Below are 14,570 nucleotides of genomic sequence, written 5' to 3'. Positions count from 1 at the left end.
AACTACATTCTCAGAAACAACAACAGTGAAGATTGGAACAACAAACCCCTCGGATGTTGGCACAACAGGCCCAGTGACTGGCTCCATTACAGAAGTTGCTGAATCCACAACTTTAGTACCAGGAATCATATCAACAAGCCAAGAAACAACACTTGTTACGTCAAAGCCCTCTGTTGTTACCAAAACCACAACAACTCCTTCCAGAACCACTGGAACAATTACAACAAAATCTTCTGAAGCATCTACGACTCATGGTCACTCAACGAATATAGGTACAAGAAAACCCGTTGAAGCAACCTCTGGCCAAATAACATTCTCCACCACAGCAATTGTTGAAACCACAACTTCAGTGCAAGAAGCAACAAGCAGAAGGAGTGAAACTACAACCGTATCATCAAAGCCATCTCTTCTTACAACCACTACAGAAGGCCCTATAACATCCACCCAGAGAGCCACAACTGAATCTCTGGAAACTACATTCTCAGAAACAACAACAGTGAAGATTTTAACAACAAACCCCTCGGCTGTTGGCACAACAGGCCCAGTGACTGGCTCCATAACAGAAGTTGCTGAATCCACAACTTTAGTACCAGGAATCATGTCAACAAGCCAAGAAACAACACTTGTTACGTCAAAGCCCTCTGTTGTTACCAAAACCACAACAACTCCTTCCAGAACCACTGGAACAATTACAACAAAATCTTCTGAAGCATCTACGACTCATGGTCACTCAACGAATATAGGTACAAGAAAACCCGTTGAAGCAACCTCTGGCCAAATAACATTCTCCACCACAGCAATTGTTGAAACCACAACTTCAGTGCAAGAGGCAACAAGCAGAAGGAGTGAAACTACAACCGTATCATCAAAGCCATCTCTTCTTACAACCACTACAGAAGGCCCTATAACATCCACCCAGAGAGCCACAACTGAATCTCTGGAAACTACATTCTCAGAAACAACAACAGTGAAGATTTTAACAACAAACCCCTCAAACGTTGGCACAACAGGCCCAGTGACTGGCTCCATAACAGAAGTTGCTGAATCCACAACTTTAGTACCAGGAATCATGTCAACAAGCCAAGAAACAACACTTGTTACGTCAAAGCCCTCTGTTGTTACCAAAACCACAACAACACCTTCCAGAACCACTGGAGCAATTACAACAAAATCTTCTGAAGCATCTACAACTCATGGTCACTCAACAAATATAGGTACAAGAAAACCTGTTGAAGCAACCTCTGGCCAATTAACATTCTCCACCACAGCAATTGTTGAAACCACAACTTCAGTGCCAGACGCAACAAGCAGAAGGAGTGAAACTACAACCACATCATCAAAGCCCTCTATTTATACAACGAGTACAGAAGGCCCTACAACATACACCAAGAGAGCCACAACTGGTTCTGTCGAAACTGCCTTCTCAGAAACAACAACAGTGAAGATTGGAACAACAAACCCCTCGGATGTTGGCACAACAGGCCCAGTGACTGGCTCCATAACAGAAGTTGCTGAATCCACAACTTTAGTACCAGGAATCATGTCAACAAGCCAAGAAACAACACTTGTTACGTCAAAGCCCTCTGTTGTTACCAAAACCACAACAACTCCTTCCAGAACCACTGGAACAATTACAACAAAATCTTCTGAAGCATCTACGACTCATGGTCACTCAACGAATATAGGTACAAGAAAACCCGTTGAAGCAACCTCTGGCCAAATAACATTCTCCACCACAGCAATTGTTGAAACCACAACTTCAGTGCAAGAAGCAACAAGCAGAAGGAGTGAAACTACAACCGTATCATCAAAGCCATCTCTTCTTACAACCACTACAGAAGGCCCTATAACATCCACCCAGAGAGCCACAACTGAATCTCTGGAAACTACATTCTCAGAAACAACAACAGTGAAGATTGGAACAACAAACCACTCAAACGTTGGCACAACAGGCCCAGTGACTGGCTCCATAACAGAAGTTGCTGAATCCACAACTTTAGTACCAGGAATCATGTCAACAAGCCAAGAAACAACACTTGTTACGTCAAAGCCCTCTGTTGTTACCAAAACCACAACAACTCCTTCCAGAACCACTGGAACAATTACAACAAAATCTTCTGAAGCATCTACAACTCATGGTCACTCAACAAATATAGGTACAAGAAAACCTGTTGAAGCAACCTCTGGCCAATTAACATTCTCCACCACAGCAATTGTTGAAACCACAACTTCAGTGCCAGACGCAACAAGCAGAAGGAGTGAAACTACAACCACATCATCAAAGCCATCTCTTCTTACAACCACTACAGAAGGCCCTATAACATCCACACAGAGAGCCACATCTGAATCTCTGGAAACTACATTCTCAGAAACAACAACAGTGAAGATTGGAACAACAAACCCCTCGGATGTTGGCACAACAGGCCCAGTGACTGGCTCCATAACAGAAGTTGCTGAATCCACAACTTTAGTACCAGGAATCATGTCAACAAGCCAAGAAACAACACTTGTTGCGTCAAAGCCCTCTGTTGTTACCAAAACCACAACAACACATTCCAGAACCACTGAAGCAATTACAACACAATCTTCTGAAGCATCTACAACTCATGGTCACTCAACAAATATAGGTACAAGAAAACCTGTTGAAGCAACCTCTGGCCAATTAACATTCTCCACCACAGCAATTGTTGAAACCACAACTTCAGTGCCAGACGCAACAAGCAGAAGGAGTGAAACTACAACCACATCATCAAAGCCCTCTATTTATACAACGAGTACAGAAGGCCCTACAACATACACCAAGAGAGCCACAACTGGTTCTGTCGAAACTGCCTTCTCAGAAACAACAACAGTGAAGATTGGAACAACAAACCCCTCGGATGTTGGCACAACAGGCCCAGTGACTGGCTCCATAACAGAAGTTGCTGAATCCACAACTTTAGTACCAGGAATCATATCAACAAGCCAAGAAACAACACTTGTTACGTCAAAGCCCTCTGTTGTTACCAAAACCACAACAACTCCTTCCAGAACCACTGGAACAATTACAACAAAATCTTCTGAAGCATCTACGACTCATGGTCACTCAACGAATATACGTACAAGAAAACCCGTTGAAGCAACCTCTGGCCAAATAACATTCTCCACCACAGCAATTGTTGAAACCACAACTTCAGTGCAAGAAGCAACAAGCAGAAGGAGTGAAACTACAACCACATCATCAAAGCCATCTCTTCTTACAACCACTACAGAAGGCCCTATAACATCCACCCAGAGAGCCACAACTGAATCTCTTGAAACTACATTCTCAGAAACAACAACAGTGAAGATTTTAACAACAAACCACTCAAACGTTGGCACAACAGGCCCAGTGACTGGCTCCATAACAGAAGTTGCTGAATCCACAACTTTAGTACCAGGAATCATGTCAACAAGCCAAGAAACAACCCTTGTTATGTCAAAGCCCTCTGTTGTTACCAAAACCACAACAACTCCTTCCAGAACCACTGGAACAATTACAACAAAATCTTCTGAAGCATCTACGACTCATGGTCACTCAACAAATATAGGTACAAGAAAACCGGTTGAAGCAACCTCTGGCCAAATAACATTCTCCACCACAGCAATTGTTGAAACCACAACTTCAGTGCAAGAGGCAACAAGCAGAAGGAGTGAAACTACAACCGTATCATCAAAGCCATCTCTTCTTACAACCACTACAGAAGGCCCTATAACATCCACACAGAGAGCCACAACTGAATCTCTGGAAACTACATTCTCAGAAACAACAACAGTGAAGATTTTAACAACAAACCCCTCGGCTGTTGGCACAACAGGCCCAGTGACTGGCTCCATAACAGAAGTTGCTGAATCCACAACTTTAGTACCAGGAATCATGTCAACAAGCCAAGAAACAACACTTGTTACGTCAAAGCCCTCTGTTGTTACCAAAACCACAACAACTCCTTCCAGAACCACTGGAACAATTACAACAAAATCTTCTGAAGCATCTACGACTCATGGTCACTCAACAAATATAGGTACAAGAAAACCCGTTGAAGCAACCTCTGGCCAAATAACATTCTCCACCACAGCAATTGTTGAAACCACAACTTCAGTGCAAGAGGCAACAAGCAGAAGGAGTGAAACTACAACCGTATCATCAAAGCCATCTCTTCTTACAACCACTACAGAAGGCCCTATAACATCCACCCAGAGAGCCACAACTGAATCTCTGGAAACTACATTCTCAGAAACAACAACAGTGAAGATTTTAACAACAAACCCCTCAAACGTTGGCACAACAGGCCCAGTGACTGGCTCCATAACAGAAGTTGCTGAATCCACAACTTTAGTACCAGGAATCATGTCAACAAGCCAAGAAACAACACTTGTTACGTCAAAGCCCTCTGTTGTTACCAAAACCACAACAACACCTTCCAGAACCACTGGAGCAATTACAACAAAATCTTCTGAAGCATCTACAACTCATGGTCACTCAACAAATATAGGTACAAGAAAACCTGTTGAAGCAACCTCTGGCCAATTAACATTCTCCACCACAGCAATTGTTGAAACCACAACTTCAGTGCCAGACGCAACAAGCAGAAGGAGTGAAACTACAACCACATCATCAAAGCCCTCTATTTATACAACGAGTACAGAAGGCCCTACAACATACACCAAGAGAGCCACAACTGGTTCTGTCGAAACTGCCTTCTCAGAAACAACAACAGTGAAGATTGGAACAACAAACCCCTCGGATGTTGGCACAACAGGCCCAGTGACTGGCTCCATAACAGAAGTTGCTGAATCCACAACTTTAGTACCAGGAATCATGTCAACAAGCCAAGAAACAACACTTGTTACGTCAAAGCCCTCTGTTGTTACCAAAACCACAACAACTCCTTCCAGAACCACTGGAACAATTACAACAAAATCTTCTGAAGCATCTACGACTCATGGTCACTCAACGAATATAGGTACAAGAAAACCCGTTGAAGCAACCTCTGGCCAAATAACATTCTCCACCACAGCAATTGTTGAAACCACAACTTCAGTGCAAGAAGCAACAAGCAGAAGGAGTGAAACTACAACCGTATCATCAAAGCCATCTCTTCTTACAACCACTACAGAAGGCCCTATAACATCCACCCAGAGAGCCACAACTGAATCTCTGGAAACTACATTCTCAGAAACAACAACAGTGAAGATTGGAACAACAAACCACTCAAACGTTGGCACAACAGGCCCAGTGACTGGCTCCATAACAGAAGTTGCTGAATCCACAACTTTAGTACCAGGAATCATGTCAACAAGCCAAGAAACAACACTTGTTACGTCAAAGCCCTCTGTTGTTACCAAAACCACAACAACTCCTTCCAGAACCACTGGAACAATTACAACAAAATCTTCTGAAGCATCTACAACTCATGGTCACTCAACAAATATAGGTACAAGAAAACCTGTTGAAGCAACCTCTGGCCAATTAACATTCTCCACCACAGCAATTGTTGAAACCACAACTTCAGTGCCAGACGCAACAAGCAGAAGGAGTGAAACTACAACCACATCATCAAAGCCATCTCTTCTTACAACCACTACAGAAGGCCCTATAACATCCACACAGAGAGCCACATCTGAATCTCTGGAAACTACATTCTCAGAAACAACAACAGTGAAGATTGGAACAACAAACCCCTCGGATGTTGGCACAACAGGCCCAGTGACTGGCTCCATAACAGAAGTTGCTGAATCCACAACTTTAGTACCAGGAATCATGTCAACAAGCCAAGAAACAACACTTGTTGCGTCAAAGCCCTCTGTTGTTACCAAAACCACAACAACACATTCCAGAACCACTGAAGCAATTACAACACAATCTTCTGAAGCATCTACAACTCATGGTCACTCAACACATATAGGTACAAGAAAACCTGTTGAAGCAACCTCTGGCCAATTAACATTCTCCACCACAGCAATTGTTGAAACCACAACTTCAGTGCCAGACGCAACAAGCAGAAGGAGTGAAACTACAACCACATCATCAAAGCCCTCTATTTATACAACGAGTACAGAAGGCCCTACAACATACACCAAGAGAGCCACAACTGGTTCTGTCGAAACTGCCTTCTCAGAAACAACAACAGTGAAGATTGGAACAACAAACCCCTCGGATGTTGGCACAACAGGCCCAGTGACTGGCTCCATAACAGAAGTTGTTGAATCCACAACTTTAGTACCAGGAATCATATCAACAAGCCAAGAAACAACACTTGTTACGTCAAAGCCCTCTGTTGTTACCAAAACCACAACAACTCCTTCCAGAACCACTGGAACAATTACAACAAAATCTTCTGAAGCATCTACGACTCATGGTCACTCAACGAATATAGGTACAAGAAAACCAGTTGAAGCAACCTCTGGCCAAATAACATTCTCCACCACAGCAATTGTTGAAACCACAACTTCAGTGCAAGAGGCAACAAGCAGAAGGAGTGAAACTACAACCGTATCATCAAAGCCATCTCTTCTTACAACCACTACAGAAGGCCCTATAACATCCACCAAGAGAGCCACACCTGGTTCTTTCGAAACTGCCTTCTCAGAAACAACAACAGTGAAGATCGGAACAACAAACCCCTCGGATGTTGGCACAACAGGCCCAGTGACTGGCTCCATAACAGAAGTTGCTGAATCCACAACTTTAGTACCAGGAATCATGTCAACAAGCCAAGAAACAACACTTGTTACGTCAAAGCCCTCTGTTGTTACCAATACCACAACAACTCCTTCCAGAACCACTGGAACAATTACAACAAAATCTTCTGAAGCATCTACGACTCATGGTCACTCAACGAATATAGGTACAAGAAAACCGGTTGAAGCAACCTCTGGCCAAATAACATTCTCCACCACAGCAATTGTTGAAACCACAACTTCAGTGCAAGAGGCAACAAGCAGAAGGAGTGAAACTACAACCGTATCATCAAAGCCATCTCTTCTTACAACCACTACAGAAGGCCCTATAACATCCACACAGAGAGCCACATCTGAATCTCTTGAAACTACATTCTCAGAAACAACAACAGTGAAGATTGGAACAACAAACCCCTCGGATGTTGGCACAACAGGCCCAGTGACTGGCTCCATAACAGAAGTTGCTGAATCCACAACTTTAGTACCAGGAATCATGTCAACAAGCCAAGAAACAACACTTGTTACGTCAAAGCCCTCTGTTGTTACCAAAACCACAACAACTCCTTCCAGAACCACTGGAACAATTACAACAAAATCTTCTGAAGCATCTACGACTCATGGTCACTCAACGAATATAGGTACAAGAAAACCCGTTGAAGCAACCTCTGGCCAAATAACATTCTCCACCACAGCAATTGTTGAAACCACAACTTCAGTGCAAGAAGCAACAAGCAGAAGGAGTGAAACTACAACCGTATCATCAAAGCCATCTCTTCTTACAACCACTACAGAAGGCCCTATAACATCCACCCAGAGAGCCACAACTGAATCTCTGGAAACTACATTCTCAGAAACAACAACAGTGAAGATTTTAACAACAAACCACTCAAACGTTGGCACAACAGGCCCAGTGACTGGCTCCATAACAGAAGTTGCTGAATCCACAACTTTAGTACCAGGAATCATGTCAACAAGCCAAGAAACAACACTTGTTACGTCAAAGCCCTCTGTTGTTACCAAAACCACAACAACTCCTTCCAGAACCACTGGAACAATTACAACAAAATCTTCTGAAGCATCTACGACTCATGGTCACTCAACAAATATAGGTACAAGAAAACCGGTTGAAGCAACCTCTGGCCAAATAACATTCTCCACCACAGCAATTGTTGAAACCACAACTTCAGTGCAAGAGGCAACAAGCAGAAGGAGTGAAACTACAACCGTATCATCAAAGCCATCTCTTCTTACAACCACTACAGAAGGCCCTATAACATCCACACAGAGAGCCACATCTGAATCTCTGGAAACTACATTCTCAGAAACAACAACAGTGAAGATTGGAACAACAAACCCCTCGGATGTTGGCACAACAGGCCCAGTGACTGGCTCCATAACAGAAGTTGCTGAATCCACAACTTTAGTACCAGGAATCATGTCAACAAGCCAAGAAACAACACTTGTTACGTCAAAGCCCTCTGTTGTTACCAAAACCACAACAACTCCTTCCAGAACCACTGGAACAATTACAACAAAATCTTCTGAAGCATCTACGACTCATGGTCAATCAACGAATGTAGGTACAAGAAAACCCGTTGAAGCAACCTCTGGCCAAATAACATTCTCCACCACAGCAATTGTTGAAACCACAACTTCAGTGCAAGAGGCAACAAGCAGAAGGAGTGAAACTACAACCGTATCATCAAAGCCATCTCTTCTTACAACCACTACAGAAGGCCCTATAACATCCACCCAGAGAGCCACATCTGAATCTCTGGAAACTACATTCTCAGAAACAACAGTTAAGAGTGGAACTACAAACCCCTCGATAGTTGGCACAACAGGTCCAATCAATGTAACTGTTCCACTCACAACCACTCGTACTTCAACTCCTACACCTACAACTAGCTCAATATTTGAGTCTTTCCCGACACATCATGGAAGTACAACATATTTTTTTCCTTCAGTATCAACACAAAAATCTCCCCTCCGTACAACAAGGGTTACAATTCAGACAGAGTCTACAAGAATATCACCCTTTAATACACACTCTGAAACAACTTTTTCTGTAATAACCGGACAGTTACACACAACAAGCATACTTACAAACCCATCCATAAAAAACACATCAGCCTTAACCACTGAAAACGCAGTGAGTGCTACAACTGTCATTGCACCCATTACACAGACACTCCCAGGAAGTACAACAGTTTATCCACCTACATCAACTACGCAGACAACCGGAGCCACTTTTCCTTCATCTTCACAATTTACCACAGCTTCTTGTGTGTGTAATGTTAACGGAACATCTCATCATCCTGGTATGTTCTTTTGCATCTTAATGTTGTTTTTCTTTATTTTTATAATATTTTCAACATTTAGCATTTTCAGATATGTGTAATTAATATATCCCGACCCCACTAGGGACAAAGGTGTTTAGAAAATGGATGGATGGATCTATTTAATATAAAAAATATGAATAATCCTTTATAAATTAACAGTTTCATACATGAAATTACAAATCCCTGATAAAATCACAAAATTTTATAGATAATACAGGGTGGCCCACGAAAAAGTAGCTGCCACTTTGGCAGAAAGGCAGGCTACTTTTTTTTAACTTTTTCGTACACTTTTCAGAGTGTACGCTAATAACCCGAAAACTTTACAGCTGTTGAAAGACAATATTCGTAATGCAATTCAGATCATTGGTGCCCCAGAGTTGCGTCGCATATATGACAATATGTTAAGGCGTGCCCAAAACTGCATTGATGCATAAGGGGATCATTTCCAGCACTTTCTGTAAAGACTGAGTAAAGATTTTGGCATTTCAAGTTCTTTCTTTACGGAAGGCCGCCAGTAATACTATAGTAAGGCGGGCTACTTTTTTGTGGGCTACCCTGTACAAGTAGACACACTACTGGAAGGCAATAGTGTGTGCCTATCTATCATTTGTTTTTTATCTGCTACATAAACAATTTCGTCATTAGTGACTTTTTCATTACAGAATTTAAAACAAACTTGTCAGATTTATCTGGCACTGAATCCTGTCGTCTTGTAGTTTTTTTAGGGAATCAGATTTACAGACGACTTTTGAAGACTTTATATAAGGCTGCCAAAACAGTTTTATAAAATTACATTATATGGGTAATTATTACAGGAATAGAGAGTACAGATATGTTCTCAAACTTATCTACATTTCATGATACTCTGTACAGCTTTTAGATTGATAAGACTATTTTTGTTTAAATTAAGTAATACATTTCTAAATTCTGAGTACAACAGCTAAATCTTTCAAGGTTGTAATATTTATCTTAATATAATAAATCTTCAGTATTCACATTTTTGATCCTTATTTCATTATTACCCTTGCATTTAAAATGTAATGAATCCATTTTTTATTTAATGTTCTAAACTTTGCTCTATAATCTTTTATTCACAGGAGACTTGTTATACAATGTTACTGATGGCCTTGGGTGGTGTTACAGTGCATATTGCAATGCATCCTGTGAAGTTGAAACCCAATCTAGCCCATGTCCAACCACGTCAATGTCTAGCACTACTGCACATTCTTCTACTTCATTACTGAGCTCATCAACAAAGGCCCCAACTTCAAGCTCTGGAGACCTGACCACAGTAACAACATTAGCATCTGCAGTTACTCTAGAGTGCTCTGATGTGTATCCACCAAGACAAGTAAGGCATTATAATGTCATCAGCTAAGGTATGCAATTCATCAATAATTGGTTCCGACACAGACAGATATTTTTGGAATAGTCAGAGCACAAAGTACGACCAAAGATATCCAGATCCCGATCAACTGAGGGAATATTACAAATAATCTATGCGTCAAGATATATACATTTCACAAGTCAATTCTGCAGTATACTTTTCATCATATTGGATTACGATGACAAATGTTCTGACTTGATCTATGCAAAATAATTGGTATTTCCAGTCCCAGACAACACTGGAATTTGTAAGAACAAAGCCCTTCAGTGATAAATGATAACTCACTGCTGTATTTGACTTTTGATTTATTTTTTTCCTATTAGAATGGAGAGTCCTGGAATACTAGCAATTGTACCACATCTACTTGCATCGAAGGCAAGGTAACGGTCACAGCTACAGTCTGTCCAAATGTAACCCTACCCATCTGTACCAATGGGAGGAAACCTGTCAAGATTTATGAACAAAATGGATGTTGTTTCCACTATGAATGTGAATGTAAGTTTAAAATTGAATTGTTATGTAATACTTTGTCTGCTTTATATCTTTATATCTTTGCATTTAGTGTTCCATTTGAACCAGATGAAATACCTTTGTAGCATTAAATTATCATTTCATATATTCTTATTAATTAATAACATTTCACAAAAATACAATCATATTGGCAGCACTTGCTAATGTCATGTTTTTTAATTTTTGAGCATTTTTCTTTCTCTTCCTGAAGGTGTATGTAATGTGTGGAGTGGATCCAACTACATGACATTTGATGGACAAATGTATAATTTTCAACAGAATTGCTCTTATTACTTGGTTAAGGAGATTATTTCAAAATATAACTTAACGATTACTAGAAGCAATAACTGTGACCCTTCAGACAGCACATTCTGCCCTCTGGCTCTAAGTGTCACATATCAATCAGTAAAGGCAGTTTTGACTCAAGTGAAAACTTCAGGAACACCAACCAATGTGGTAAGCAGCAGTCTAACTGGAACAATTTCAGCTTGTGATATTTTTTGTATAGATAAGATGTAATAAATATTCTGCATAATATGACGTAATTGACAGTTGTTACGACTTCACAACCTTCCTTAACTTGATATTTTTGTTGTTTTTGGGGTTCTACAGGTGTATGTGAATCAGAAACGTGTCTATCCAGCATATAGAAATTCTGTCATGCTACTTTATGGCACAGATATGGAGATCACAGCAGTGATACAGGATATCAACACAAAAATTGTCTATAGGGGCTCCTCCTTCAGTATTGACCTTCCTTATTCTCTGTTTGGGGGAAACACTGAGGGACAATGTGGTGAGTTATCAGAGAGCTTACTATCAGTCATGTTTAGTGATGATTATTTGGACATATGAAACAAAAGATAATGGATTGGATGGGAAAATTATCTCACTTGGAAAGTTAGGGGTGCATTTATATTTACACTTATTTAGGATGACAGTATCTGAGAATGATCCAAAGGTCAGTGAATGAAGCAAGACCCAAATCAGACATGACCTCATTTTGATTCCAACCCAAATCAAGTAGGTAGAAAAATTTTAAACAACCTTTGTTTGTTTTGTGTAAACTAGACAGTCCCTGCCTATTTCTTTTCTGTACATTTTCTGTTTTAGAATGAATATCAACTGGTTAGATGGTCTTTATTTACACTAAGAGGTTTAAGAATATTTCACGCTTACAATTGTGCAATTTTACTGTAAATATTGAAATGGATGTAATGGATATTTTCCTTCTATTGTGACAAATAAAATGAAACATATTTATTCCATATATTAAGGATGGAATATTTATGTCCTTCCACAGGACGAAAGAAACAAGCCGACATGTTGTCTGAATTGCTTGTAAATTTCCAGGGAATGACCAGAGAATGACTTCTTTGAGTTTTCTAGCTCTGCCACTAACTGCTTTCTTTGTTGGTAGGTACCTGTGACAACTCGCAGGCCAATGACTGCCGTTCTCCAAATGGCCAGATAGAAAGCTGCTCAGAATCTGCAGGACTCTGGACTCTCCCCGGGACCAGCTGTGTCTCCCCAAGCCTCCCTTCAGTTACTGCAACAACACAACCTCCAACTTCACAGCACCCAAATCCAATAACACAACCAACCTGCAAACCTGCCATCTGTGAGCTACTTATGAGCAGGTCAGAAAAACGCAAAACATGCAATTTATTTTTCATAAATCTTGTAAAATTCAGCTTGATTTAAAGCAGAACTCACAATATTCTCAAGGGGGATCTGTCACAGGAATGTGGTAAAATATGTTAAGCCATTTAATTTGACAAGAAAACAAATATCCAACCACTCGATATGAAATTTGTTGACTTTTAGCAACATTGATTTATTACAAAAACCACAAACTAAAAAAAAAAAAAAAAGTTATTCTGACAAATAGATCAGTAACCAAAAGTCCCTGCAAAATAATATTAGGTTAGATTTAAATCACTCAGTTTCAGTAAAGAAAACCAAATGGTTAAATGTCCAAAAATTCCTGTTCCTTTAAAGAGAATAATGTCCACAAGAGAGTTCCATATCCTCAAAAAACTAAAAGTCCTGGAAGAATTTCTCAATTTAATCCAAAGTTCCGATCCAAAATGAAAAATACAAAGCGTTAACTCCCCTCCCCCCAAAAAATGAGAAAAAAAAAGAGTGGTACTACCAAAAATCCCCAAAAAGAAAAGTCCAGATCTCACCGGGAGTGTCTTTCTTTCCCCCCCCGGTGGCGTCCTCTCGCAAACTGGCTTCCTCTTGCATCTTGCAGCGTTTCCTGGGTGCAAGCTCCGATCCAGCTTCTAAAGCCCACGATCTGCGGCGCTGGGGCAAACTTTGATTGCTGTTTTATATCTTTCCTTTCATTTGTTACTTATCAGTCAAATCAAGTCTCCCGCTGCACAGATCTGACGGTGAGCGTCTTCCTCTCCGGTTGCGCCGCTGCGCGCCGACGCACACGCCCCTTTTTATACACTAATTTCAGCCACACCTAAAACCAGCATGACCCTGCCCAAAATCAGTTTTAAAAGTGGATATTCGGAATAATTTTACAATGAAATAACAGTAACTGTTATACAAACCAGATGATACATTTACTCTTTAATGTATTTATTAAAAAAACAGAAACATAGTGGTTATGTTAAAATCTGTCTTTATGTTTATTATATTTCAAGTGATATTTGCAAAAACTTGAGATTAATTCCAGTCGTTTTTTCTGCATCTCCTAGCTTCATATGAATGGAACTAAGTCTTAACAGACAGGAAGGGTGGAGCTGTTTTGATTCTTTCATGTATGTTTGAGAAATCCCTTAATTTGATCTGACACAGAGAATCAGAATCAGGGTAAGTCTCTTACCCTCCTTTGGGTAAGAGACTGGTCAAATTACAAACATGTCATATTTCAAAGTCAAATTTATTTATACGTTTGATATGTACAGTGTTTTTATAATAACTGAAGGTAACATAATTACTTGATTGTGCTATAAAAAATGGAACCTTGTGCCTGGAAAATACACAATGCTCTTTAAGGGTCATGCAACACTTGCTCTAAGACGGGGGTTGTTATTACGCAATAGTCAGCCACACCAATACCTCCTCTCAGACTCCTACTGACTGACTACTGACCAACTCTTCATCTAATGAGTCCGTGAAGCCTCTACCTCCTGAGTATTATCACAGATGAGTTTATAGAGGGCATTCTGTTTAAGCTGGAAGTGAGAAAGATGCGTTTAGACTCTAACTACCTTCAGATCCTGAGATTATGACCTTTTACAGTTAATGGACCAGACGTCCAAATAGCCGTTGGTAGCCCAACTCCAGAAACCACCCCAGTTAACGGTAGCTCTTTCTCTATCAATAACGTGCACTTGTTACAGTCTAGATGATTTTAGAGACTCGGCACGAGTCCCAAGGTCATTATTCATCATAACTAAAAAAACGTCTGAAGCCCCCCCATTTCACTAGGATCATGAACATTGATTTTATATTAACCAGAAGAATTGTTATCCCTATGACTTAATTCATTTAACTGTCCAGAACATCAAGTAGACTTTAATATTTTATTTGCAAGCTTTAGCAGGGGAAAATGATGTACAGCTACTTCAATCAAAGTCAAAAAATCAAAATATAAAAGAATTTTAGAAAAC

General features: G+C 40.4%; 1 protein-coding gene across 1 annotated transcript in view; it reads left to right on the top strand.

Annotated features, from left to right (window-relative positions):
- Positions 1 to 14,570, top strand: part of LOC103462314 (uncharacterized) — a 44,858-nt gene that overhangs the window by 21,671 nt on the left and 8,617 nt on the right. Inside the window, exons 28-33 of the mRNA XM_081604865.1 lie at positions 1,395 to 9,020; positions 10,139 to 10,392; positions 10,752 to 10,923; positions 11,150 to 11,394; positions 11,551 to 11,734; positions 12,359 to 12,578. Coding sequence (XP_081460991.1) covers positions 1,395 to 9,020; positions 10,139 to 10,392; positions 10,752 to 10,923; positions 11,150 to 11,394; positions 11,551 to 11,734; positions 12,359 to 12,578 — 8,701 coding nt within the window. The remainder of the gene's footprint in view (positions 1 to 1,394; positions 9,021 to 10,138; positions 10,393 to 10,751; positions 10,924 to 11,149; positions 11,395 to 11,550; positions 11,735 to 12,358; positions 12,579 to 14,570) is intronic.

This window comes from Poecilia reticulata, chromosome 3, assembly GCF_904066995.2.
Source record: "Poecilia reticulata chromosome 3, P_reticulata-male-v2, whole genome shotgun sequence".
Classification (NCBI taxonomy): Eukaryota; Metazoa; Chordata; class Actinopteri; order Cyprinodontiformes; family Poeciliidae; genus Poecilia; species Poecilia reticulata.
The sequence above is the reverse complement of the archived record's forward strand: the minus strand, read 5'-3'. Positions and strand labels throughout refer to the sequence as shown.